Raw genomic sequence first — 27,952 nt, 5'->3', positions numbered from 1 at the left:
ATCACACACATATTGTTATGTTTGTTTATTGGAGATATTCTGGGTGTTTCACAACATAAGCAACACAAAGAAGATTCCACAAGTACATCTTTAGACATGACGGGCCATTTCTGAAATAGCACCAGATTGAGCTCGCTTTATTTGAGAGGTTCTCCTCAACACACCGCAGTATCACCATGACAAAGACAGTCTCGCTGACAGCATGAACACAAATCTAAGGTTTTGCTTCATGTGCCATGTGCTGAGCAGACCTTATGGAAGTCTAACATCAGGCTATTGCCTACAGCATCAGTTATGGGTTTGAAATGGGGCCTATGTGATGGAAACAAGATCAGTTCTTCAGTTTATGTGGTGCTATGCAGTTCTTTGCTCTTGCAGAGATAAGGGAGACATAGAAGTGGATGGGAACAAGTCCAACCACCCTGAAACAATTTTCTAATCAGTGAGATCATACATCTGTGTGTCTGTTGTCCAGGAAGTGCTATCTTCCACAGGAATGAAACGTCTTTTGGAGTCGCTCGCTCCTATCCCAGCCCCGATAACAAGGTAGCATCCCTTCAGTGTAGCCGATTGGAGGTTTTTCCACACATGTCCTTCTGCTCCCATTCTCCCCTCCCGCCCACATTCACCGTCCACCTTTCTGACTATGACCTTCATCTCAGTGTCTGGTCACAGTCGAGGTGGGACTGTTTAAGGTGGGTGTGAGCAGGACGAGTCCTCACTGCTGCTTCCGAGAAAAGAAACGACCTGCGATGGTACCTAATGAGAGTCCCTGTTTCTTCTGTTGCACAAGCTCTGAAAGTCTCTGTTCTTCTTCCTGTATGTGCAAAAATATTCATGAAATATTAGCAAACACCACTAAATATGACATCTGACAGGGAAAAAGAACATGTGATGAGTACCTGTGCAAGCTGTGCTTGTCTTCTTTTGAAAGCTTCAATGGGGTCTTCCTCATGGGCGTAGTTCTCTAATACTGAACGCACATCCTCCACTCCGCTGATGGCAATAGCTACACACCAAATACAAGATCAATTAAGTTGTACAAATGAACAATATAATAGACAACATCTATTTGCCCCACACATGCATACTCACTTTTAAGGAAGGCAGCCAAGTCATAGAGCGTGCGATCCTCCGAGTTGCCATCCCACTTGCGCAGCGCCAAACCGTTGAAAGGCTGTAGACCGAAGGCCTCTCGCTTACAGTCCACCACAATGACTTTAGAGGTGTCTCTGTTCAAACAAGACACGTCCTGCAAGACAAACAGAGTTAAAAGTAAATATCATTTATTTATTTTTACTACTGAGGTTACTTTGTTTTGAAAAACAAATGGAATTAAAAATGAAGGTGTCTAAGATGAAAAAACACCCCAGATTTAAACCTCAAACTATGAAAAATAAATGTATAAAAATGTATATTAATAAAAAAAATGAATAAATTAAAATCTTAAAATATTTAATAATACTGTAATTTAAAATTAAATATAAAATAAAAGAATATATCTACAAATAGAATATATCTAGCATTTAATGCACACAGACATTAGATAGATGAAAGATAAATGATAGATAGATGATAGATAGACAGAATATACATTTTTATAATTGCAAATGTCTATATCTGCCAGTCTGTCAAATTACAAAAACAAAAAAATTAAATTAAAAATTAAAATTAAGAATCTAAAAATATAAGTAGTCATTTAAAATTATATATTTAATACATTCAAATTTTATATATATATATATATATATATATATATATATATATATATATATATATATATATATATATATATTTTACACACACAATTATATATTATATACAGTATAAATATATATATACACTCAATTTTATATACTTTATAATATGTGACCCGGGACCACAAAACCAGTCATAAGGGTTCATTATAGGACAATATTTGCCCGAGATACAACTATTTGAAAATCTGGAATCTGAGGGTGCAAAAAAAAAAAAAAAAAAAAATCAAAATATTGAGAAAATCGCCTTTAAGGTTGTCCAAATCAAGTCCTTAGCAATGCATATCCACTCAAAAATAAATTTGATATATTTACGGTAGGAAATTTACAAAATATCTTCATGGAACATGATCTTTACTTAATATCCTAATGATTTTTGGCATAAAAGAAAAATCGATAACTTTGACCCATACAATTTATTGTTGGCTATTGCTACAAATATACTCGTGCTACTTAAGACTTGTTTTGTGGTCCAGGGTCACATATTTCATATTTTTTATATTCCTATCTGTATACATATTGAACATTGTGTTTTTTAATCATATTGCTGTTGTTAACATTTAAAAAAAACAAAAAAACAAACAAAAAAAAACACTTGAGGCTGTGTGGTACAGTGACTTTTAAATCCCAAAAATACCCAAGTACGTAAGTAATGCTCGACCTCTTGCTACTTATTGCTTCAAGAGGCCTGACATCTAGCAAACTAGATCCAGTCTACTTATCACAGCTATACATACAAATTGAGGTTAAATGTGACCTCTCACACCCCCCAACATTTGTGTGACACTGATGTGAACCATATTTACACCTATGCATTTGTGGAGGGGTGCAAAGACTTAACACCAGCCCATTGCCCCCAGTGCTCGCTCTCTCGCTCACACAAAAACACGCACTCTCTCTGGGCCAGCTGTCTCAGTGGTGGTCCTACAGAGCAGATGGAAAGGGACGCTGCACTCTCTCTATCACTGAGGTCATCAGCATCCCCCTGAGAGACTGAAAAAAGTTGTGTGTGCGAGAGATGGAGGGGCCCCGAAAGGAAACCCCTCTTGACGGCGGCACACTCCGTAGCATTTACAATAAATTACCCGCATCTGCTTTCCCTATGAGACACGCCCAAACCCCATTGGGAGTGCGAGTGTGTGCTTCAGTGTATTTGTTATTGAGTGTATGAGCGTGCATGTATAAATAATGAGATTTTTATGGATTATAGCAACATGTGAGCTTAATGGCGTCCAAATCGCATTCAAAATGTGAAACCGAATGATAATTAGTATGTTTATGTAGCTAGTGTGTGTTTGATCTTCAGTGTGCGTGTGTGAGCAGAGCTGTGTAACGCAGCTGGGCATAAGAGTGTCATGTTGCCGAGTCAAAGAGTCTCTTCAATTCCCTAGGTAAAACATTGGAGCACGAGCCTGAGGAAGCGTGCCGCTGACTATATGCACGTGCCACGCTACGCACCTGCCAATCAAAGCCCGGCCCACCCCCCTATCTGTGCTGAGGACCTCAGCTGGGGGAGGGGGGCAGCATCTACTGGTGTCATATCTGTATGAAACAGTTCACAGAAAGGAAGGGTCCTATGAAATCAGTTTTATTTTTTCTCAAATTTAATTTCTTCCGTTTTAATTTTTCTAGACTTGCTTTAATGGTTACATTAAAAGGTACACTTTTTTTGTTAGTTTAAAATGAACAAATTTTAAATAATCAGTCAACACATCATCAATCCTTCTTCCAAAACATGTTTTTGTCTTACCCTGATTCACCATGGTAAGCCTATTATAACGCTTCATATTTTAAACTGGGCAGGATGTTTTTTGTGGGAAATTGCGTACATGCGCTCTTGTGACTTTGATGTGTGTATGGTGTGGGAGTGGCATAGATTAGTTGTCACAATGAGTGAGAAAGGTTGATATGAAGAACGCTAAATCTCGAACCTCCAGGAAATCACCTGTTTTTAAGAAAAAAAGAAAGAAAAAAATAACGCAAGCTTGTAATAAAACAAGAATCAACAATGGCTTTTCAGAGAACTGAGGGCATAACTGGGTATAGCTACAATAATGTCTTCAGCTAGTCAGTTTGAGATCCTTTTCATCAAAACTTGAGCTTTAATCAAAACTCCACTCTTAAGCCTAGTAGTGAATGTTTTATGAGCAGAAGGATAACCATATTTATCCACACAGTCATGCAGAGACGAAGCACAACCAAAACAATGTTCTTCCGCAAAATGCATGCAGTTTTGGTTTTAACTGCTAGTGGGCCAAAAGTTAATTCATAAAAAACACCAAATTGCAAAATTGTGTTGTTGAGGGGAAAAAACAAAATAAAACAGATAAGTCGCATTTTATTACATTGAGAAATAATGCAAAATTGTAGTGCATAACCTAACTTACTGGTGTTATTTATTTATTATTATTTATTTAATAGTCGACTAACCGTTAGTCGACGAGAAGAGGCTTAGTTGACCTAAATTGGTATCAGTCGGTTAGTTGCAGAAAAAGAAAAATTTCATTACATGGAGGCGCCAGTGCGATCACATGTATTTAACTTAAAATACTCCATTTTTGGTCATAAGAATAATCCAACATTCGAAACTTGCTTTTATTTCTGTAAACTCACAATAACAACAAAATGTTGTGCTTTTGTAAAGTAATGAAAACAAACTGGATGCGTGTTCTGCCGTCTCGGTCTCAAGTGAACTTGAGCGCGTCACAAAAACAGTTCTGCAAGCTTTCTCCTCCAGCTCAGGCCAACGAGATTTGTGTCCACAATTAGCTTGTTTAGTCTTCTTCATTTCATTAAAGGTGAAGTATGTAGTTTCTGTTACACTAGTGGCACCTATGCTAGAACGGATTTGTTTTTCACTTGTATTTGTGTCCGTGTATGCATACTCTATTTTGTATGCTTATAGTACTGTATGTGTAGTTGACAAAACTGCACCTCTCATTCACACAGACAAGCAGAACATGCAGACTTTATATTTAAATAGAAGTCTTTTGTGCTTTAACATTGGCACACACTAGTCCATATCGCAATTTGATTAAGTTTACAGCCCTACTTTGGATTTACTCATCCAAAATTTGCCAAATTCTGTGTAATACTCTAAGTTCCATTTTTATGAATGTATTCCGTGATTCAATCTGCATTTTCTGTTTTGCATAAGTCATAGGGCCCTACAGAAAGGCCATTCTGGGCAACTGATCACATTCTTGAGTTTCATATAAATACCAGGAAACTCTTCCTTCATGCATCACTCAAAGCGATCAAGTTCATGCTGGCCCAAAATACATCATGGTGCTGTAGAATTTGCTTTCTGTGTCATTCCTGTCATGTCACTAACTGTATTAGTCATTTATTCTTGCTTCATCTGCAGCTTTTAAAGTTTTTCCTTCTTAACTCTTCAAAAGGAAACCCCTTCTACTGCATTTGTTTTCACCTTCCCCCTCCCGCTTTTGAGGGCCAGATGGGAGGTGAGGGAGGGGAGAGAGAGGAGAGGAGAAAAGGGTGAAGCAGAGTGAAATAAATGTGGGTTGGCAGAAGGTGGATGGAGAGAGAGTGCTGATGGGGGTCTGGTGGACAAGGCCAGACAGGCAGTGGTGAAATGTGACCGGAGCGAAGACCTATTGCACAAATACGCATGCATACACACATATCTACTTCTGTATGAGCACTAAGCGGCTACCAAGTAGCGTGACTGTAAGAATAGAAAATGGTTTCAATTCGGCACATTAACAATAATTAAGGCTGGATACCTTTGCCATTCACTTAAAATTATTTAAAAACTCATTTAAAAACACTTTTCAATGTAATCTTTAGCAAATCTCAAAAGGATTATCTATTTTTCATACTGTACATTACTATATCGAGATGCTTAAATTCACTTTAATGAGTGATTTATTTATTTATTTATATTTTTTTTTTATTTAAATTTGTCAGTTATCCGCCGCAAAATGATAAAATGGTTTGGTGTTACAAAAATAATTCTAATTTTTAGAAAATTTTAATTAGAAAAGATGTTTGCTCTAATTTGTTTTAATCCACTCGTTCTACAGGTTTAAATGTAATATCTTGAGATTAATAATAGTATTTTAACAGTATGCAATCAAGGACACAGAGTTAAATAAATAAATTTAGAATGTTTTATACACTACTGTTTAAAAGTTCGAGGTCGGTGTGTTTTCTATTTTAATATATTTTAAAATGTAATATATTCCTGTGGTGGCAAAGCTGAATTTTCAGCATCATTACTCCAGTCTTCAGTGCCACATGATCCTTCAGAAATCATTAGAATATGCTGATTTGCTGCTCAAGAAACTTTTTTTTTTTTTTTTTTTTTAATTATTTAATGAATAGAAAGTTCAAAAGAACAGTATTTATCTGAAATAGAAATCTTTTGTTACTTTATAAATGTCTTTACTGTATATTTCGAACAATTTAATGCATTCTTGCTGAATAAAAATATTCATTTCTTTTGCTAAAATGCTAAAAAATGCTAAAAACTGATTTAATTTATGCTATAATGCAATTGTAAATTTGATCTTAAGCGTTAGATGTGCACCATTCGTAAGCCTAATGAGGAGAAAGCTTAGGTAACGACGGACGGCCTAACGAAGGAAAAAGGAGGGGGCAGAAGGTTAATGAGGCCTGAGAAGAGAGAAGGGAGGAGGAGGAGAGAAGGAGGGGAAGAAACTGCTATTGTCTTGGGCTGTTGAGAAAAGAAAAAAAGAATAAGGACATAGCAGTGGGGAAATCAATGGGTGAACAGAAGGACGGCATGCAGCAGAGACACGGGGGGCATCGCGCCATAATGTTGCCCGGGTCACTCAGGAGAGGGGGCCTATGAGGCGGAGATCTTGAGCAATAAGATCAGATCATACTGTATTCATTCACATGGAGGAGCTTTACTCAGAATCATTTGCTAACTTCCTTATTACAAATGGTTCTGTCAGTAAATTTGAATTGCAGTATAATAGTGAACACATTTTGAAACTACGAATGGGTTTCCCCCAGTACTTGTGGCCTTTGTTAAGACCAAACTATTAACATCTGTACAAGAAAACGTAGCATATGGTCAGAAAGCAGAAAAGTATTTCAGCATTTTACGACATATGGCTCATCTCAAATGATTTTGATGTGACTAAAACAACTTGTGGCTATGTAGGGGTGAAATACCAGACAGATGAATATTACGGTAAGTGCCGGATGCTGTTTACAAGAACAGAGAAGTGTCCTAAATACTGAGAGTAAGTTTGTGTACGTCACCAACAAAGCATGATACTGAGAAACAGATCTATAGGCAAGCAGACTGAAGTTTACCTTAACATGGTGGCCCTCCATGTAGCGTGTAGCATCCCGAAAAAGCCGGTACATCACAAATCCTTGAGGATCTATACTGTCAATCAAGGGGAACGCCGTCTGCCCACACACAAACACGCAATGTTGGATTCAGAAATAATTTTTATGCACATTGACATGTTTTACAATGAGAGATTTCCCCTAAGTGAAGTTAAAGGGATAGTTCACCCAAAAATGAAAATTCTGTCATCATTTACTCACCCTCACGTTGTTCCAAACCTGTATGAGTTTCTTTCTTCTGCTGAACACAAAAGAAGATATTTTGTAGTGTGGAAGTCAATGGGGCACATCAACTGTTTGGTTACCCATATTCTTCAAAATAACTTCATTTGTGTTCAGCAGAAGAAAGAAATTCATACAGGTTTTGAACAACTTGTGGGTGAGTAAATGATGACAGAATTTTCATTTTGGGGTGAATTATCCCTTTTAAATATCATGCAGGGGAAATCAAGACATCTAAAATTAATCCTAACACCATATTTACCCATTAAAAGTGCAAATTACAAATGCTAGTTGCTCTAAAATTGGTGAAACATCAAGACGTTGGATGGGCTGTTTTTTTACACTGCTGAAAAGCTGAATTGACTTTCGCATGCATTAGAATAAAACAAAACAGCAGCAGCAAAAGGCTGTTCAATCAAAACAAGGCTCATTTGCATGACTTTACAAGTGTGCCACACCAACAAAACAACAGACACACACAAACACTAGCCGACTGCAGCTTAGCATAAAGGTCTCACTAATGGCATCATTTAGGAAACGTTATATTTGAGCACAAAACGACGTGTTTGTAGAATCAACAAACACGTAGGTGTGCCACTGTATCCAAAATATCATCTTTTGTAAGTGGGTTCAATGCTAAGCATGGTTCAAGAAACTTTTCCTTTCAACTGCAATTGAAACAGTGTATGCAAAAACATAACAAGCCAATCGTAATGGCATTATTGTGGTAATAGTCGGTCCTCATCGCCGCTGAGACTCACCATGCCCGTCTCTGATGTGAAGATGACTATCTCATAGAGCGGGGCCAGTTGCTGGAACAGATAGTCTATGCCAGGCCTCTTCTTAAAACGCCAGCCTGTGGCCAACTAGGGGCGGCAGAGGAGATCCATAAAACATTAAACCACAAATAAAAAGGTAAAATGTTTTTACATAGGCCTAACAATAGGGTTTAGAAAAAATTTATATAACAATGACATTTGTTAATAGTTAATTACAATTAATCTTTTTTTTAAACGACCATTTGCATCCAAATATACATAACCATTCAAAAGTTTAGGGTCAGTACAATTTTTCTTTTAAAGAAATTAATACTTTTATTCAGCAAGGATGCATTAAACTGATTAAAAGTGACAACATTTTTTTCTATTTCAAATAAATCTTTTCATCAAAGAATCCTGAAATTTTTTTTATCAGTTTCTACAAAAATATTAAACAGCACAACTGTTTTCAGCATTGATATTAATAAGAAATGTTTCTTGAGCGGCAAATCAGCATATTAGAACGATTTCTGAAGGATCATGTGACTCTGAAGACTGGAGTAATGATGCTGAAAATTCAGCTTTGCACCACAGGAATAAATTATTATTACAAAAATCATTTGTATTTGTAATATTTCTTTGAAAACAATAAAAAAAAACAAAAAACAACAACAACCCTAAACTTTTGAACAAAAGTTCATATATTTTCCTTTCTAAATACAGTGCATTTGTTTTAATTCCTTGCTGAAGTAAAGAAAAAAAAATAAAAAAAGAGGAAATAATATGTAACAGATTTTTGCCGCCAGCCTGCTAAAGCAACCCACTGCTGGCCGCCTTATGCCATTTATGACGCGTTTGGTCATAGGTGATGTTTCAGATTTCTTGAGATTTGCTATTAGAACATATTTAGACATCCCATCTGGAATACATTTATAAATAAACATGCCGTTAGTCTTTCTCAGTCATTTACTGGAAATGAAAGCCTGACTATACTGATCATCAGGCTGAAAAAAGAAGCAGCATTTCACGCCAATTGATTGTGTTAAATATATGCCTTCAGTCATGGAAGTTGCATTTTACCATCAAATTCAACTAATTCTTCTGTATTGTGAGATAGGATTCTTTCTTTCGTATCGTTTAGAGTAACCGATCCGTTATTTTGTGCTTTTATCTGGCACCGAACACATATACTTATTTACACTATAGTATACAAGTCAAACAAAGCCAAAAAGTAAGAGTACAGTCACAGACAAAGCTTCACTTGAGGTTGAACAAAAATCACTGTGCCGCCTGCTGAGGTGTGTCAGATTACAGGTTGGCTATGCTCCACCTGTCACCTGTGTGTGGCCCTTCCCTCACAGCTGGCCAGGTAGAGAGAACAGAGGAGAGGAGGGAGCAGGTAAAGGAAGCGACAGGTGGTTGGCCCAAAACAGCGTTCCAGATGGCCTCATGTGATTAACAGGAATTGATAAGGATAGTTTGTGATAAACTGATAAGTGGGTCGTTTAACAGTAAATCAAATTGAGACACTTTATTGCAGATGGGATATGAGTGCACAAATGTACACACTATACAGCACAGCACAGCACATAGAGAGTCTACGTATAAACTACACTAGAGCAGGCGCAGCTGTGTTTAGATTTGAACAGCACTGGGCCTGCAATTAGGAGCAAAACACCCAAGAGAAATGTAGATTTTACCAACTGAAACATGTTAAATAGAAATCTGAGAACGCAAGAGCTCAAAGTGGCTCATTTAATAATAGTTCGAGTTTGATTAACTGGGAAAAATAATCAACAGATTAATCGACTGAAAAAAATTGTTAGTTCCTATTTTCTATTTTAATATTTTGAAGAATATCTGTAATGACAAAGCTTTATTTTCAGCATCATTACTCAGGTCTTCAGTTTCACATGATCCTTCAGAAATCATTCTAATATGCTGATTTGCTGCTTAAGAAACATTTCTTATTATCAATGTTGAAAACAGTTAGGCTGCTTAATATTTTTGTGGAAAACCATGATAGATTTCTTTTCAGGATTCTTTGATGAGTAGAAAGTTTATAACATTACAAATGTCTTCACTGTCACTTTTGAACCTGACCCCAAACATTTTAACAGTAGTGTACATTGGTCCTTTCTTGATCCTCAAATGCAGATGCTCTCTTGGTTACTTTAATTGAGCTGTGACACCTACCGACCACTCTGGATGGAGGAGGACATCGGTGAGCTCCAGCACTAGGGTGTATGGAGGCTGGTAATACGGTTCTCGCAGTGGGTCTGGGAGAAGCTTTGGGCTTGTGGGCTCGATGATCATCTACAGAGAAGCAGAAAGAGAAACATTTCGTACCTCAGATTCTTTCTTATGAGGATATAAATGGGGAATATTTTCTGTATCCTCTAACCTGTCGGTAATCTTTGAAATATTTGAAGGTTCTTCTGAGCTGCTGGATGACGGGAACATCTAGAGGACAGAGGAAAATATAATCTGTCTACACCAGTCTGATAAAATATTACTCATGTTTAACAGTAAAAAGCATAATTTTGCTTTAAGCCCCTCATATATCTTCAACTTACTGTATAAAATGCAAATATTAAATGTTAAAGGGATGGTTCACCCAAAAATGAAAATTATCTCATGATTTACTCACCATCCTAGGTGTATATGAATATCTTCTTTCAGACGAACACAATCAAGAGTTACATTAAAAAAAATATCCTGGCTCTTCCAAGCTTTATAATGGTAGTACTTGGTGCTCCTGTCTTTGAAGTCCAAAAAAGTGCATCCATCCATCATGAAAGTAATCCAAATGGCTCCAGGGGGTTAATAAGTGCCTTCTGAAGTGAAGGGATGTGTTTTTTGTAAGGAAAATATCCATATTTACCACTACCATTAAAAAGCTGGGATGAGCCAGGATATTATTTAATATATCTTAGATTGTGTTCGTCTGAAAGAAGATAGCCATATACATCTAGGATGGCTTAAGGGTGAGTAAATCATGGGATAATTTTCATTTTTGGGTGAACTCTGAAGTCATTTGGGTGAAAACTAAAGTCATTTTAAATGGTTTGGGGCTTATTGATAACAGTCATGTCACCACATCAAATAATAATGGTCGCTTCAAGGCACTATACGATATCCCCACATCATTCAAACTAAAGTGATTAGCCCAATTGTCATGGCTTTAGCTCTCCTCAATCGCCACATGCCATATGCCACCTCAAGCGGCAGAAAGGACATATAAAGTGGCAGCACACAGGTTCCATGCGCCTCCTGCCTGGCTCGCTGTGCGTCTGTTAAGGCAGCCAGCCCGCCAAGGGGCCCCATCAACAACATCAGGGCACGAGGAAGGAGGCTGATTGGGGGAGGGACGATACAAACTGCTTAAACACCCTCTCCTCTGGCCGCTCGAGCCCTATCCCTCCTTTTCTCCTGTTGGATTAGTTTGGAGGGGGAGTGTTTGCGCACTTTGAGGGACCATGTGCCTGTTGGCAGCCTCCAATGGAATAAGCTTTCCCTTGAGGCTAATGAGCGAGTCGAGATGGACGTCTCCTCATCATACTTATGTTGAAGTGAGACAGTGATGGTGTTAGTAAGTCCCATATACATGATATCAGCATCACAGCTTTGTTTCTGAAAAGTTCTGGATTACTGAAGAAAACGTAGCTGTGTTACACAAAACACCTGTTGAACAAGGAATAGTTGTGGTCCATACACAATACCTCAAGTCTTCTGAAGCCATGCGATAGATTTGTTTAATGACAACACCACAAACATGTCATTATGCAGCTCTCAAATCAAATATGGCACCTGAGATGTATGAATCACTTGATTTGGGAGTGAATAATGTGTAATGTAAACATACAAAGCAACCGTATATCTTTAGGAGACTTTATATATAAATATATTATTTATAGGACTACTTTTATGGTGCTTTTCTGACTTTGTGGTACACAAAGTAAAACCAAAATAGGGAGCTGGAAATTATTTTTGCCTCTTTTTGTGTTCCACAGAAAAAACTAACAGCATGTTTTTGGAATAACATGATTTTGAGTTAATAATGACAGAAGGTTCTGAATAAAAGTACTAATTTCTTTCCAAAAAAACGTACTGACCCCAAACCTTTGAATGGTTGTGTCAGTGAACTATTCCTTTTAGTGTTTTCTAAAGGAGTGTTTAGAGAAAGTTTATCCTCTTCACATCGACCTCAGTCGTCTGTTTAACTCCATCCAAACTGGCACACATCTGTCCTGGCATAAGCCCTTCCTTCTCCACAAGGCCAAGATCAATAGAAAGGGTGAGCGGTTGCAAGAACCGTTACCAAGACTGATCCAAGACGACACCGGAGAAGCGGGAAACAACTGGGTGCGCTTTGAAGAGTCTCTTGCGCTAACCTTGTTTGTCAGTGTAAATGGCGAGGAGTCCCATTGTTGCTTCACAGAGGGCCTGTGGCTCTCTGGAGGGAAGTCCATTGAGTCTCAGGCGAGGAGGGAGGGAGAAGAAGATCGATGGCTAGGCCTCTGGACACAACAAAGGCCTCCTTTAATCCTGCACTGGGTTAGCATATGCTTCGCTAGTTTGCCAAAGGCCATTACTCAATTGCCTTTCTTCCACCCCTTTCTTTGGGAGCCTCTTGCTTTTTTCTTCCCTGTCAATCGCTCCTTTCTGCAGCTGTGAAAAGTGGTCTTTAGGTGCGGCCCCTCTCTGTTGCTGTCATATGGGGACCTAACTGCTCTGTGGATAGAGTACCAGGCCTGTGCTAATGTTTTCCTGGATATATATAGACACACTGCCCGGCCAAAAAAAAAAAAAAAAGTCGTCGCTGTGTTGTGATGTTATTTCCATCAAGAGGTGCATCAATTTTTGTTCAAGATCTTGTTTTGACAGTGCAAGAGGTGAGCACTCTGTAAAGTCTCCTCCAGCACATCCCAAAGACTTTCAATGAAATTAAGGTCTGGACTCAGAGGTGCCAATTCATGTGTGAAAATGATTCTTCATGCTCTATGAACCATTCTTTCACAATTTTAACCCTGGTGAATCTTGACATTGTCATCCTGGAATATGGCCATGATTTGTCTTCCTACATGGTTGTTTAAGAAATGAAAAGCTACACACTCCATCTTTTAGGGTTAAAAGAACCGTTCCCAAACATATAACATGCTAGAAACATAATAATCACTGTAATAATGATCCATTCATAGATTCTTAAGTATTTGCCCATTAAAATCCAAACAGCGACTTTTTTTTTTTTTTTTTTTGGCCGGGCAGTGTTCATGTGTGTGTGTGTTCATGCATAAAGACCCATATATACTGTGTGTATTAGACTAGATATTTAAACATGAAGAGAAACATTTTAAACGTTCACTTCATAATTTTTTATAAAGTGCTTTTGGTAACACTTTAGAATACTGTTTCTTACTTACTGCATAACTAATAAGGAATTAACTAATAGGTAATTCTTCATTAACTTTTAAGTCACTACTGTTAACTAATAAGGAAGATGTGTTAACTAATCAGTATGTAATAGAATTTTCTGATTATGTTAAGTAACAGTTTGCTAATCAATAACTAATGAATTCTGTCATACCTCCTGAAGAACTACTATTAATTATATACTAATTAATGTTCAAGAAATATAACTATGAAGTAACTACTAACGAACAGAATATTATTCATTTCATGATTCAATTCAAAATTACTTGAGTAAAATTACAACTACTTTGTATTACTTTGTTACAGCCCACCACTTATTATTATTATTAGTATGGAAATTAAATATGCATTTATATGCTGCATAATGTACTGCATTTCCAAAAAGACTCATTACAACAAATTGTTCAGAAGTTTTTGCTTGTATGGTGATTAGCTACTTTGTGCGCATGTTCTGGTAAGAAATCAGCTTCAGAAAGGAACCCCACCCCCACTGCCTTGCCATATCTAACTTACCACAGATATAAAATGTTTTATTTATTTATTTATTTACCCAAACACTGGGATGATGCTGTTGAGTCATTTTTGGGTTATTTGGGTTTTTACTCAAGCTAAAGTTTCTGGGTTGCAGACTAAAAAAAAAAGGGAGAACAGAATAAAAAAAAAACTTTTTTAAAAAAAAAATTATTTCCAGCTTACTGTTATTGCTATCGGTTGGAGATTAAATCTTTGTGTTTTTAAGCTCAAGCAAAACAACTCCTCCTCCTGACACAGTTGAATTCACATTGTGCCACCTCAAACAAGACTACACTTGTCATTTCAGATATCAGACCCAGGTGATGGGTGAATCTGTCGTTAAATTCCACTCCAAACATTATAAAGTATGAAACCATACGGTTTCCATGGTTTTAAACAGAAGATTTACATTTAGTCTCGGTGATCTCATAACAAACAATTTCATGTCACTCCTTAAGTTACGGCACTGGCCAGTTGCCATCCAGTACAAAAGTGATGCAGCTTTTGATGAGGAGGCGGAAAGACTGGCGAAAGACTTGCATATACATGCGTCTTCCATTGAATGCCGTCACTTGGCACGGCAGAAAGGGTTTGTTTTTTTTGTTTTTTTGAGTTGTGTCTCTTATCAAGGGTCCACTCTTCGTCCCCACGCTGGCCTTCTGCTATTTTAGGGAGGGTGATCATGGGCCCAGGAGGCAGAAAACCTGCTTCTCCACTCCCTTGAGGGAGTAGGCGTTTCACCTCGGTCCCTAAAGTAATCATGGCCCTTCGTTATGGCATTAAAAGCTATAAGAGCATTAGTGTTGGACAGCAGTGCTCTGGGCTCGGAGGTAATAAATCGAGGTAGGGGGGAGAGAAGGACACTTCAGGGAATGTGTGGAATTAATTACGTAATTATGATGAGACCGAGCGATTGCAGAGAACAAGCGAAAGCAGCCTGTTATCTCAATTGACATCAGCAGTGAATGAAAAGCGCAGGTGCACAGCTTTTACCACTGTTACGTGGCGTCTCTACCTTTGCTCTATTAATGATCATGCTAATGCCTGCTCTGAAGACAGCATATCTGTAGTTGATGGTGCTATAAATACATCAGTCCAATAATAACCACACAAAATTACCATAAAAACCAAGCCATTTCATTGACAGGAAGCCAAACTTAAAGAAAGTATAGCCTACCTATGAAAAAATAAAAATAAAATTCTGTCATCATTAATAATGAAAAATTCTAAAGCATGTACACTAGCATTCAAAGGTTTTTTTTTTTTTTTTATTGAGCAGGAATGTATTTAATTTACATTCTTACTTTAAATGGCTGCTTTAAAGATTAGATTTTTTAAAATTACATTTTAAAATATAATCAAACAGAGAACAGTTATTTTTTGTAAGTAAGCAATAAGGTACTCGAGGCTAGTGCTGTATCATGAATAAGTCACGGCTGAAGGGCGTTGCAACCCCTTAATCACGATACAGCACTAGCCACAATACAAATATTAAAGCCAAAAATATGCATCAATGCAACTTTCATGAAGTAAACTTTCACTAAAAGCCTTCCTTCCACTGGAAAAAAATAGTCCCTGACCATGAACAGCAACAGAAGTTACATTATTACGCCATTAGATGGCGGCAACGACTGTCTTTATGATTGTGTCAGTCAGTAGCGAAGACTTTTATATTGAAAAGACTGAATTGTTGTGAACACGGAACAAGACGCAACTGACAAATGCTTTGACTAGCGCTGTCAGTCACGGGAAAACCCCTTAACTGTTAAAAGGACAAGATAATACATCGGACATTTAAACTGATTCTTTATTATGAACTGAAGGAAAATGCTAAATCTGAATGCAGGTAATAAACTCGCTCACTTGATCTCTTTCTCACAATACTCTTCTACATAATACAGTAAGCTTCAATAAACAATATCAATTGAGAACAGTTTACGTTGCTAAGAGTGGTTGCTAAGGGTGTTGTGTAGTGACACACAGAACTGTTGGGTAAAGCGGTCACAGCCGTGTTTTATCGTGAATAAAACACAGCTATTGACCAATCAGAATCAAGGACAGGAACTAACAGTTTTATAAACTGTAATAATATTTCACAATTTTACTGTTTTTACTGTATTTTTGATGCAGCCTTGGTGAGACTTTTCAAAAACATTACATAAATCTCACCAAACCCAAATTTTTGAACAAGGTTTCAAGCTACAAAATGACAAAAAATGTCAAATGTTAATTTTATGTTAAAAAAAATGATATTCTTTAAAAAAATTCAGTGTGTTTCATAGATGAAAGAAAGTCATATAGGTTTGTAACGACAAAGGTTACAAAATGGTGAATGATTTACCATTTTTCTGTAAACTACCCCTTTAAATCTGACAAAAAAAGAGGCACCAAGCCTCATAATTCAACAACCCACAATTAAGAGTCAGTGCAGCATGAATGAAAGCAACGAAACAATTGGCAATGTGAACTGGCACATGTACCACATGCCACTGGTTAAGGGCCAATCAGGGTATGTGAGAGATTGATGCTTGCAGGGGTCATGTGCAGAGGTTCGGTCTCATGAAACATTTGGCAGTGAAGTGGGTTGACACCCGCTGGCACTGGGTAAAGAGTGCTACATGGCACCAGAAATCCATCATGCGCCTTGCTAACCTGACAGGTGAACAAACACACAACAAGCAGGCCAGAAGGGTCCTCATCTGCTAAAAAAGGACCGCACAAGGGAACGAAGTCAGCGAACAATACTACGAATGGATGGGGAATAACAGCATTTCACGCTTGTAGACGGAAGGTCTACAAATAATTGAGTTCTCTACTTTTCTGTCATGTTAACTTCCTCCTTCACTGCCTTTAAACACAAAGTGAAACTAAACTGTCTTATCAGTCAGGTGAACATCTGTAAGAAAGACATTAGATTACTGTATGTAGGAATAAAATGCCCACCACAACAGGCCCCAGCTTAGGCTATTATATAGATAATTTACAATTATTATTTAAAAAAAAAAAAGCCTCTGTAAGAACATGTCTAAACCATTTCAAAAACTAAGTGCCTTACATGTGTTCTGATAAGAAAAACAGAGGGAGGACTTACCGTTATCAAACTCATCTGGAATCTGGGGGAGAAAAAAAAAAAAAACAGAGAGAGTTAACATACAAGTAGACATGTTTTTCATGTAGACTGGTATATCAAGTTACTGCATGTGGGTATGAGGAGAGTTCAATCAAGTGCCTTTATGCAAACTAGAAAGAGACAATAGCATGACGCCCACAACAAAGCAACAGGTTAAAAGGTTAAAAAAACTGCAGTAACACTTTACAATAAGGTTCATTAGTTAAACAATAGTTAATGCATTTACTAACATGAACTAACTATGAACAATACATTTATTACTATATTTTTACTAATCTTCGTTAATGTTAGTTAATGAAAATACAGTTGTTCATTGTTTGTTCACAGTGCATTAACTAATGTTAACAAGATTTTGAAAATACATTAACAAAGATTAAAAAAATGCTGTATAAGTGCAGTTCATTATTAGTTCATGTTAACTATTGTAGTTATCTAATGTTAACTAATGAACCTTATTGTATAGTGTTACCAAAACTGCTTTTCTACTGACAAGGTTAAATGAATGGAAGCCTCCAGGCACCAATTAAAAAAAATTATGTAATTCTTTTTTACGTTTCCTGAATTCCAAAAAACCATAAGGAATTTTTTTTTATATGTCAAAAAACATTTCCTTATACTTTTCCTAGCAATAACAATAAAGATAGTAACAGCACAGAGGAAGGATATTGTTGGAATCACTTTCAAAAATATTTTTTCCCAGCTGATGAACAATAAAACCTTTGACAGCCAATCAGAATCCATCCTGTTTTAAAGAGCTTGAGCACTAAAGTGGCAGATGACATAGTTGCGTACTTAGAATAAAGAGAATGATATTGTGCATTGGTGTGGACACTAATATAGTTATCTTTATAGTTACCGTTCTTGGTGTGAATGGGCCTTAACTCTGTTAATTCATCATAAAAATAAAAATATTCAGGACCCAAGCATTTAATGACACAGATACGAAGAGTTTAGGGTTGTCATATTGTGTTGACCACAGCATCCTATTCCAGGTAGAAGATCTAATATTTAACAAGGCAGATCATTTAGAACATCAGACACTGCTAAAACACCTATTGGCATAGTACTCTTAGACATTTTTGTAAAAAAATATATCTATATATAGTTTTTGGTCTTTAAATAACAATACACCAGTCCACCAATAAGCACCAAACCAATGAATATTCAGCTGCATCTGTCAGCATGTTCAGCTCCACTTGGGATCCAGGATCACCACATGCTGCTTGGTGGGATCCCCTTGCAGCACAACAGGGGGCAGAGGGCCTGTTTATAACCACTGTCATTCTACTGCAATCATTGTACTAGAACCACTCTGGCGCCCTCCACTGGACAAAACAGCACACAGACAGTGTGCAGAAACAAAAGGGCTGAAGGAGAAACCTGAAGACTCAAGCTCCAATTTTCTGGTTTATCACTGACAAAAGTGACTCAATTATAAATGTTAAGTGAAAACAGACAGTATAAAATAAATGGATAGTTAAAGGGATAGTTCACCCAAAAATGAAAATTCTGTCATCATTTACTCACCTTCAGTTTGTAATCAGGCCACTTTGGGGCACCATTGACTTCCATAGGAAAAAAAAAAAAAACATTTATACAGGTTTGGAACAACCTGAGGGTGAGTAAATGATGACAGAATTTTCACTTTTGGGTGAACTATCCCTTTAAGTAAAGCATCAACACCTTGTTGAGAATGAAGAACATACTCTGCCTCCTGCTGGTGAATTATATTTTTGCACGCTATTAGATTTGCAGAAAATAAGGAACACCACTTGATTTAGCTGATTTGTTAAAGGGATAGTTCACCCAAAAATGAAAATTCTGTTATCATTTGCTCACCATGTTATTCCAAACCTGTATGACTTTCATTTTTCTCTTTTCAACATGCTTCAAAATATCTTCTTTTGTGTTCCACAGAAGAAAGGAAGTCATACAGTTTTGCAAGGAGATGGAGAGTAAAGGAATTTTCACTTTTGGCTGAATTATCCCTTGTTTCAGCCACTGATTGCAAAGAAATAAAGCAGCCAGATAATAAAATGAGAGAGAGATTGCCATTTATATTAATATAGCCATATTGTTTAAAAAAAAGCACTGGATAAACTACAGTTATGGAAATAATACATGGGCCTCTGGGCAGCATATGCAAGTGTTGCCAATGCCTAATAAGTATGCAAGCAAAAACAGACCAGATTGTATCTATTCGCTATGACTGAGCTATAAATATATATCATAAAACAAACCACAACCACTCAAGATGGTAACTACACTGTATTCTTATCTCCCCACAAACACACTGCTGTTCAACATAAATTAGTATTCCAGATGGATATACACTACTGTTCAAAATAGGGTCAACAAGTTTTTTTCTTTCTTTTTTAAGAAATTAACATGTTTATTCAGCAAGGACACATTAAAGTAAGAAAAAATGACTGTTTTAAAATAAATGTAAAATAAATGCTGTTCTTTTGAACAGAATCCTGAAAAAATGTATCACGGTTTCCATAAACATATGAAGCAGCACAACTGTTTTCAACATTGATAATAAGAAATATTTCTTGAGCAGCAAATCAGCATTATCAGAATGATTTCTGAAGGATCATGTGATACTGAAGACTGTAGTAATGATGCTGAAAATTCAGCTTTGTCATCACAGGAATAAATTACAATTTTAAAACATATTCAAATAGAAAAGTTACTTTAAATTGTAATAATATTTCACAATATCACAAGTTGTTGAGCATAGAGTCGTCCCCCCCCCCCCCCCCCAAAAAAAAATAAAAAAATAAATCCTACAGACCCCAAACTTGTGAACAGTAAAGTATGTTAATTGTTAATATTTCTTTTCTGATTCTTGCAGGAAATGTGCTAATGCTGCACATGCTAAAACACAAAAACAAACTCCAACAGCCATTGTAGCCATTATATGAACCAATAAAGATTCGGTTTTGTTCTATGAGAAGAGGATTCAGCCTTTGGTCTCACGCTGTCACTTCCCTTAAGTGCCCTTCAATTAAGACCTTGGGTTGTGAAAAATGGCACCCACAAGCCTGGCACACTCCACATATATCTCCAAAAAGGCCTTAACAACATGTGAAGTGTGCCCTGTCCAAAAGGCAAGAGAGCTAAAAGGGTCATTATACCAAGGAAGTGTAAGCAACAAACATTACCACATCGTGCTAAGTGTGTCATTCCTGTTTCTGTGGGACATTATTCAAAGGTTTAATTCACATGACAAATGCTGGATAAACAGTCTGTTTGAAGGTTATGGCTTTGGTGAAGGTTCCTCCTTTCAAAATAGTCCTTGAGCTAAACTGTAGCGTCAAATTTGTTCATGCTTGCCAAGCACTTATTTTGTAAACATATAAATCAAGTAAAATGTGTGATAATGTCAAATGTGAAAAAGTGGGTGATGACAAACAACGCAACTTACGGTGGGCATTTCCCAACCACTTTACTGTTACAGGTTAAACTGGTTTAATGTTCTTTTGAGACCTTTCAACAACTAAAATGACTGAGGTGTGAAAACACTCTGGCAGGGTGACAAGACCTTCTGTCGAGAAGGCTAATGAGTGAAGTCTCGCCGGTGTCTTGCGCATGAGACACGTGACTCATCTTTGAATGGCCTGGCACACTCCATTCACAACTCTTATGACATCTCAACTGCCTGCAAAGTGTGCCCATTCAAAGTGATCCACAGCCTACAGGAACTCAAGCTTTGAGGTAGCAATCTTCCCGAAGAAACACCTCAAGCTTTTTTACTAGGGATACACTGATATAACTTTTTCCAGAATGAGTACTATACCAATAATTTTATTTTTGTTACTCGCAGATTACTGAGTGATTATAATTGTAACCGACCAGAAACCATAAGAAAAACCAAAAGAATATGAATCATATTATTTGACTTCACTCATTTAGCAGATAGATTATTTTTATGTATAATTGCCTGTTAAAATGTATTAAATGTATTGAGAAGTGCGCTCTCTCCTTAGCATCAAGTAAATGATGACTGAATGACCTAACTAACTTTTCAGCGATGTCTGAGAGAAAGGATGTGTTCACTTTTCAGCTAGTGCACAGTAGCTATATAGGCATAAATATTGAATTTATGTTTAATATTCTATAGTTAGATATATTTACTTCATAGACTTCTTTAATTTCTGATGTCTCTATATCTCTGTTTGTTCTGATGTCATATTTATTTGGACACAAACACTGTACAGTATTGGTTTTTGGTATCGGAGCATGAGTACATGAGCGCTGTATCAGACCCAATTCCAATAGGATGGAAACTTTCCCTGATGTGAAGGTTAACCTCTTAAAGGGATAGTTCACCCAGAAATGAAAATTTTCCCATCATTTACTCACCCTCAAGCCATCCTAGATGTAAATGACTATCTTCTGTCAGACAAACACAATCAGAGTTATATTAAAATATATTCTGGCTCTTTCAAGCTTTATAATGGAAGTGAAGGGGGTGTGGGATTTTGAAGTCCAAAAAAGCACATCTATCCATCATAAAAGTAATCCAGGGGGATAATAAAGGCGTTCTGAAGTGAAGCAGTGGGTTTTTGAAAGAAAAAAAATATATTTAATATTTAAAACTTACTCCTACTCTTTTGCCGTAAATCGATGCGTACGATCGTCTGCTGGAAGCTAGTTATTATATGTTATAAAGTTTTAAATTATGGATATTATATGGCGAGAATATCATTTAGTATAATTGTTTAATATAACTCCGATTGCGTTAGTTTGAAAGAAGACAGTCATATACACGTAGGATGGCTTGAGTGTGAGTAAATCATGGGGAAATTTTCATTTTTGGGTGAACTATCCCTTTAAACGGACAGATTATCTAAAAATGTATACAAGGCTGGAAACTACCGTACTAAATTCAGATGACAGCTGACGTCAGAATCATATGAACAGGACTGGTGGAATTTCAAACAACTACTTTCAGTTTTGGCCAAAATGGATTTTGACCAAAACAGTGACAACCTCTCAAAGAATACATAAATAAATACAAAAAAAAAGCCTGTCCATGGGAAGAGCGCCAGGTTCTCAGTCCCACACTGTCACCTAACTGACATCCAATTGGAGTGGGCAGAGGTGACAGTCTTTACAAAAAAAAGATCTGGCACACTTCACATTTGTCTCCTGTATGGTTACAAACATATGTTAAAGTGTGCCCTTTGAAAAAAAGTGAAGGAAGCAGACCGGGAGAGGTGGCACCAGTGAACAAGATTTTCCCATGCACACACCTTAGCCCAGCACATGCCAAAGTTTAAAGAGAGCTTGAAAAGTGTGTGGTTTATAGAGCACAGAAGCAACGAGGTGACACCTGTGAGAAGTGTGTCTGTGCAGCGGACACTAAACTAAAGAGGTCTGAAAATGAACACCTAAACATTTGGTGTCCAAATCCTACAGTTAGGAGAGCTGGCAATCCCTCTGAAATCTAATTTTTACAATATGACAAATAAGGTGTCTACAAATGTACTTTAAATAATAGAAGTAATTACCTTTAATATAATTTGATCCTTCAACCAATCTACTTTACAGTAAGCAAACTAGATTTGAAAACATATACTACCATGGCTTGGACTATAATTTTCTTCTAAACAAACGCCACTAGGTTTGCTATTTTGTACCTAATGAAGTGGCATTCATACATTTCTAGGTATAGCTTAATTTTCCAAAAATGAGGGGTCACTGTAACTGAATGTTGGTACAAGGCCAAGATTTTAAAGATCACAGTAGTCTCAACTAGATTTGGTGCAAAATTATAGTCCTTATGTGACAATCAATTTTAATCATACTTTTAGTTCACCAAAGAGAGACATTTTTTTTTTCATTTGCTTAAATTAAATAAGCATTTATTGCATTTATATTTTATAGGAGAGTATATTTGCCAACTCAATGTTTTATTTTACCACTACTACACAGTTAAGTACCTTATATGAGTTAAAAAACAGGCTGACATTTTGGTCTTTTTTCCTCTTTAAATTATCAACAATGAAGTGTTTATTTTTGACTTCCTCTTTGATAACTTGTTTATTAATGCTTTGAATATCACAAACTAACAGTGAACACTACTTTCACAGCATTAATTAACATTAACATATATTAATAAATGTTAAACTGCATATACTATTACATTTTAAAATGTTAAAATATAAACATGAACAAAAGTATATAAACTGAAATTAAATTAGATTAATAAATGCTGTGAAAAAAACTGTTCATTATTAGTTCATGATAACGCATTAACCAATGTTAACAAATTCAATCTTATTTAAAGTTTTACTAATATCAGCACTAAATTTAGGTTACGGTAATGTTGCTGATAATTCATCTATGCAAAACAATTTTATAGTCCATTTTGTGTAAACCATAATTTGTTTTAAGTCTTATCAGGAATAATGATCAAACTAAGGCAAATAATTTTATATAAAGCACATACACAACAGTTTAAATGTTTGGGGTCGGAAATAATTTAAACAAAATTAATACTTTTATTATGCAACAATATATTAAGGTGACAGTAAAGACTTTTATAGTATTACAAAAAAATATTTTTTTTAACTAAATGCTGTTCTTTTGAACTTTCCATTCATCAAAGAATCCTGAAAAAAAAAAAAAGCATCATGGTTTCCAAAAAAAATATAAAGCAGCACAACTGTTTTCAACATTGATAAGAAATATTTACTGAGCACTAAATCAGCATATAAAAATAAAACGGAAAATAGAAAAGTTATTTTAAATAGTAATAATATTTTACAATATTACAGTTTTTACTGTATATTTTAGGGCTGGGCAGTTTGTTTAGTAGTATTTCTTACTACATGTTAAATAAAACTACTGTACCTAATAACAATAATACAAATAAAACTTTGATTTTAATTAAATTAAACTTTAGTGAAATAAAATTTTGGTCATATCGCCCACCCCTAGTATTTTTGATCAAATAAATGCAGCCTGGGTGAGAACAGGACCCAACATTTTGGCGTATATAAATGTACAATTGTTTCTGCTATACACATTTATTATTATTGTTCTTCTGCTGATTTACAATAAGGGCAAGAAGACAGAAGCAGCGTGTGAGACCGATCATAAAGCCAGTCCCTGAGACAGAGAAAAATTTAGAGTACGGGAACAGGACGAAGGTCTCGTGCTCACAATAAGATCACAAGAGCTGAGAACAGTAAAACCCATCCAATCTAACGGATGAGGTGTGCGATCAGGCACCGACGGCCCTCTGAACTCCTGTGAGGTCACACTGACCTGTGAAGTGTGCCCTTACAAGCGGGCTCTAATTAAGCAGGTAACAAAACAGGATGTCTAACAAAGGTGGAGGTGTGCTCTTTAAAGTGACCACCTTCCTTAATCCACACCACACACCTCTGGCACATGCCTCCAGACTAGGTGCATTTGACATCTACTTGTGAAGTGTGCCCCTTTGAAAGTGAGAAACAGTGGGTGGCTTCCAGAAACATTGAAGTAACCTTGCTAATTTGATCTTTTAGAAGGCAAACAGGCCTTTAAAAAAGATAGTTCACTCAAAATCTCTTTGTGTTTTTTCCATGGAAAAAATAAAATCATACAAGTTTGAAACAACATGAAGGTAAGTTAATGATAAGAGAATTTTCATTTTTGGGTGAAGACACTGCGATTATTCACTATAACATTGGAAATATGACACTGAAATTATTGAAAGAATCTCAATTACATGCTAAATGCAAAAGGTGCATCAAAAATACAAAATATTGTCCTCGTCACAACATCAAAGTCAGGCTCCAATTACAGACAGTAGCACAGGGGAGAGAGGTACAAACAAGCAAAACACATTTCACAGAGTCTTCTTCGAGACTGGCTTTGTAAAGCGAGTCGTTTGAAGCGGGCCACCTCGAGAGGTGCTAGAAGTCTGCTCGCTGAATAAAGGAAATTTACAGCGCTATGAGAAGTGTGCCCTATAGAGCGAAAATCTTCACACCGATACCTGAATGAACTGTCTGAGAGCCAGAAGCGTTTGTAGTTTCAAAAGAAAGAGACTGGTGGGGGGTGTGCAGGTGAGAAAGTGTGCCATGGGAAATAGTGCAGCTTTAGAGCTTGTTAAAATTACCACATTGGAGGGAAAAGATGGACAGCTAGGAAATGTCATGTCATTAACTATCACCATTAACATACTTTTAGACTGCTAACTAAATCTATTCAACTAATCTGATATTAACTTTTTTCTCTTTCCCGAGGAGGTGGTGAAATTCATAGCTCATTAGAACATGTATAGAAAACGTATAGGTGATGTCACAACAAATGTTGAAACACTACTTACTGATTCCTTGCCAAACTCCTTAATACTAACAAGGGCCAAAATTAACAATTAACTCTAAAACCTGGTTTTGTTAAAGTTCATGCTTACCTTATTTCCTTGTTCATCCACAGAATTGCTACCTAGAGACCAGAAACACAATTTTAGTCACATGATTTCAAACTTTTGCAAGTTTATGTAAAACAAAATTAAATAAAATATTCAATATCTCATAGATATTAGAAATGTATCTTAGCCTTTTATGACACATATTAGTCTTTTTTTGTTGTTGTTGAAAATATCGAAACTCATAATTTACATAAATAAAATGTCTAATATTTTACTTTTATCCACTTATGAATTCATTCTTTTATCTAAAAAAAGACAATGCATTATTACTGAACTTACATGCAAAAAAACATGTTAAATGGTAATAACCAAGTATAAATATGTATAGTTAAACAAATTTTTGCCATTGCCACAATACAAAAAGTATTAAAAAAATAATCACAACAGTAGCTCATATATGTTGATCACATATATGTGATGATTTTTCATTCAAAATACAGGAACAATGTCATCCCAAAGTCTTCATGATGATCCAGAATAATCCACACAATTCAATAATCCAAGCATGCCATTTAAATGCCAGTCACAAAAAGTTTTGAATAATCCAACAATCTTCAAGCTTATAACATTCCAATCCTCTGGTGCCCACCCTTAGCATAAGAAAGCAACAGGCAAACTCACCGAATATGTATACGATGCCGACTGTGCTTCCAAGTCCCATAATTCCTGCTAACCGAAGGACCATCTTCTTAGCGTATGCAGTGTTCTCTTTCTGTTTCTTGTCCTCACCCTGTTCATCTTTCTTGTGAGCAGAGTCATCACCCTCTGGAGGAGGCTGGTCCTGTAAATGATGTGTCAAAAGCATCCCACTTTACAACTGCGTAAATTACAAACCATGTGATTCAAGTCAATTTCTCAACAAGAATGGCATGTCTTAAACCTGGAACATTACACACAGCAGCCAGTTTTAATAATTCCTGTAATATACACACCAATTATATTTTTCTGAACATTCTCAGGAGCTGTCGCTCAATGAAACCCATTGTCCTTTGACAGACATTCAGCCCTCAGCCCTTATCTGTATTCAACAGTCAAAAGAGGATTCCTGACCTTGCATGATACCGCTCCAATGTGAAAGTCATTCAAATGTCATTTTAAACTACACTCAATGGTAATTTGAACATATAACATTTTGCATAATGAAAAAACTAGGTTTAACCTTTATCATATTTGGTACATGATAATGACACTATTAAAATGATCAAAACTTTGCTCAAAAACATGTTGCACACAATATTCTACATGTCTTCGTGCCTTCTTGCTGTGAAATCTTTAGTAAATATAAGAATAACTTTCATCATTGTATTGCATTGCATTATGTTTTGCCCCCCACAACAAAAACTATAAAACTAAGCATATAAATATCATGTTACTGAGACATATTATTGGTAGATACAAATAATATTTATTAAACACTTTATGAAATTAGTCTGCTATACCGTTGCAAATCTCATTGATTTACGTTACAAGCTATCAGAATTCATCTTTTTTGAGTCTCAAAATAAAATAGGTCTTTATATGAGCCATAAAATTATGATGCATCAAGTATGACAAAACATAAAACAATTTTAAGATTATACTTTATAATTGTTCCATTTAAATTCTTCTTATTTAACCTGTCAGTCTTTACAGAAACTCAGTATCTACATATAATTAGTGTGTGTAATCTAGCTATTTTTATATCCCTTTATAGCCATTTATAATGCTACATATTTAAGACTAAAGGTTATAACATGCATTGATTTTTATTTTCTACTAATGATGTGATCATGTAACCAATGTCATTGCTCTATCATACTGTACATAACACTGACTGCTGTGTCTGACTTCATTCATACCACCACCTGTCAACCTTTACTTACCAGACCGAAGTATTTGACAATTTATGGTCGTTTAAGCATCGACATACTCAACACCTCAGTACTTACATGTAAGAATGTAAATATTTCCCCAAAAATCAATAATTGGCTGTCTATGTAGGAATGTCAGGCGGTCATAGCGCTCACCTGGCTTTTCTGCTGCTGCTGAAGCCTTTCTTGCAGTATTGCTTGGGCCAGTCCACCTGTGGCACTACTACTAGATGTGTCAGCGGAGAGTGACCGGACAACATCCAGCACCGCAGGGGCTATGGAGCTGTTGGCCCCCTGCCTCAGTCGGAGGAGGCCCCGGCTAGCCCGGACACACATGGGATACATACACACCGCCGACATCTTGAATATGATGCAGCTAGTACCCGGAGCGCGAGTGGAAAGGACAAACGATTTTGATTGGTTATGTCTGTTGTGATTGGCAGGCAGAGAGAGCCAATCGAACCTATGAACTGCGCCGCGAAGGCGGTTCTTAGAATGTCGTCACT

At 36.5% G+C, this 27,952-nt stretch overlaps 1 protein-coding gene across 1 annotated transcript; it reads right to left on the bottom strand.

Annotated features, from left to right (window-relative positions):
* Positions 1-10: 10 nt before the first annotated feature.
* On the bottom strand, positions 11-27,848 carry timm50 (translocase of inner mitochondrial membrane 50 homolog (S. cerevisiae)). Its single transcript, XM_051863265.1, has 11 exons — positions 27,603-27,848; positions 26,218-26,377; positions 25,579-25,610; positions 17,124-17,145; positions 10,491-10,549; positions 10,283-10,402; positions 8,090-8,194; positions 7,068-7,166; positions 1,096-1,252; positions 903-1,009; positions 11-817 (listed from the first exon to the last, which is right to left on the bottom strand). The coding sequence occupies exons 1-11, from the start codon at positions 27,804-27,806 to the stop codon at positions 719-721; spliced, it is 1,164 nt and encodes a 387-aa protein (XP_051719225.1). The 5' UTR covers positions 27,807-27,848; the 3' UTR covers positions 11-718.
* Between the last annotated feature and the right edge of the window lie 104 nt (positions 27,849-27,952).

The sequence above is a fragment of the Ctenopharyngodon idella genome, chromosome 15 (assembly GCF_019924925.1).
Source record: "Ctenopharyngodon idella isolate HZGC_01 chromosome 15, HZGC01, whole genome shotgun sequence".
NCBI lineage: Eukaryota > Metazoa > Chordata > Actinopteri > Cypriniformes > Xenocyprididae > Ctenopharyngodon > Ctenopharyngodon idella.
Note: the sequence above shows the minus strand (reverse complement) of the source record. Positions and strands in the feature narration are given on the sequence as shown.

Bases quoted from the DNA above. Each gene is read 5' to 3' on its own strand.
- timm50 (XM_051863265.1), bottom strand. From the start codon at position 27,806: ATGTCGGCGGTGTGTATGTATCCCATGTGTGTCCGGGCTAGCCGGGGC. The intron at 7,167-8,089 runs GTGAGTCTCAGC...GTGTGTGGGCAG, and splicing joins TCACATCAGAGACGGGCATG to ACGGCGTTCCCCTTGATTGA. The intron at 1,253-7,067 runs GTAAACTTCAGT...TTTGTCTTGCAG, and splicing joins TGGAGGGCCACCATGTTAAG to GACGTGTCTTGTTTGAACAG.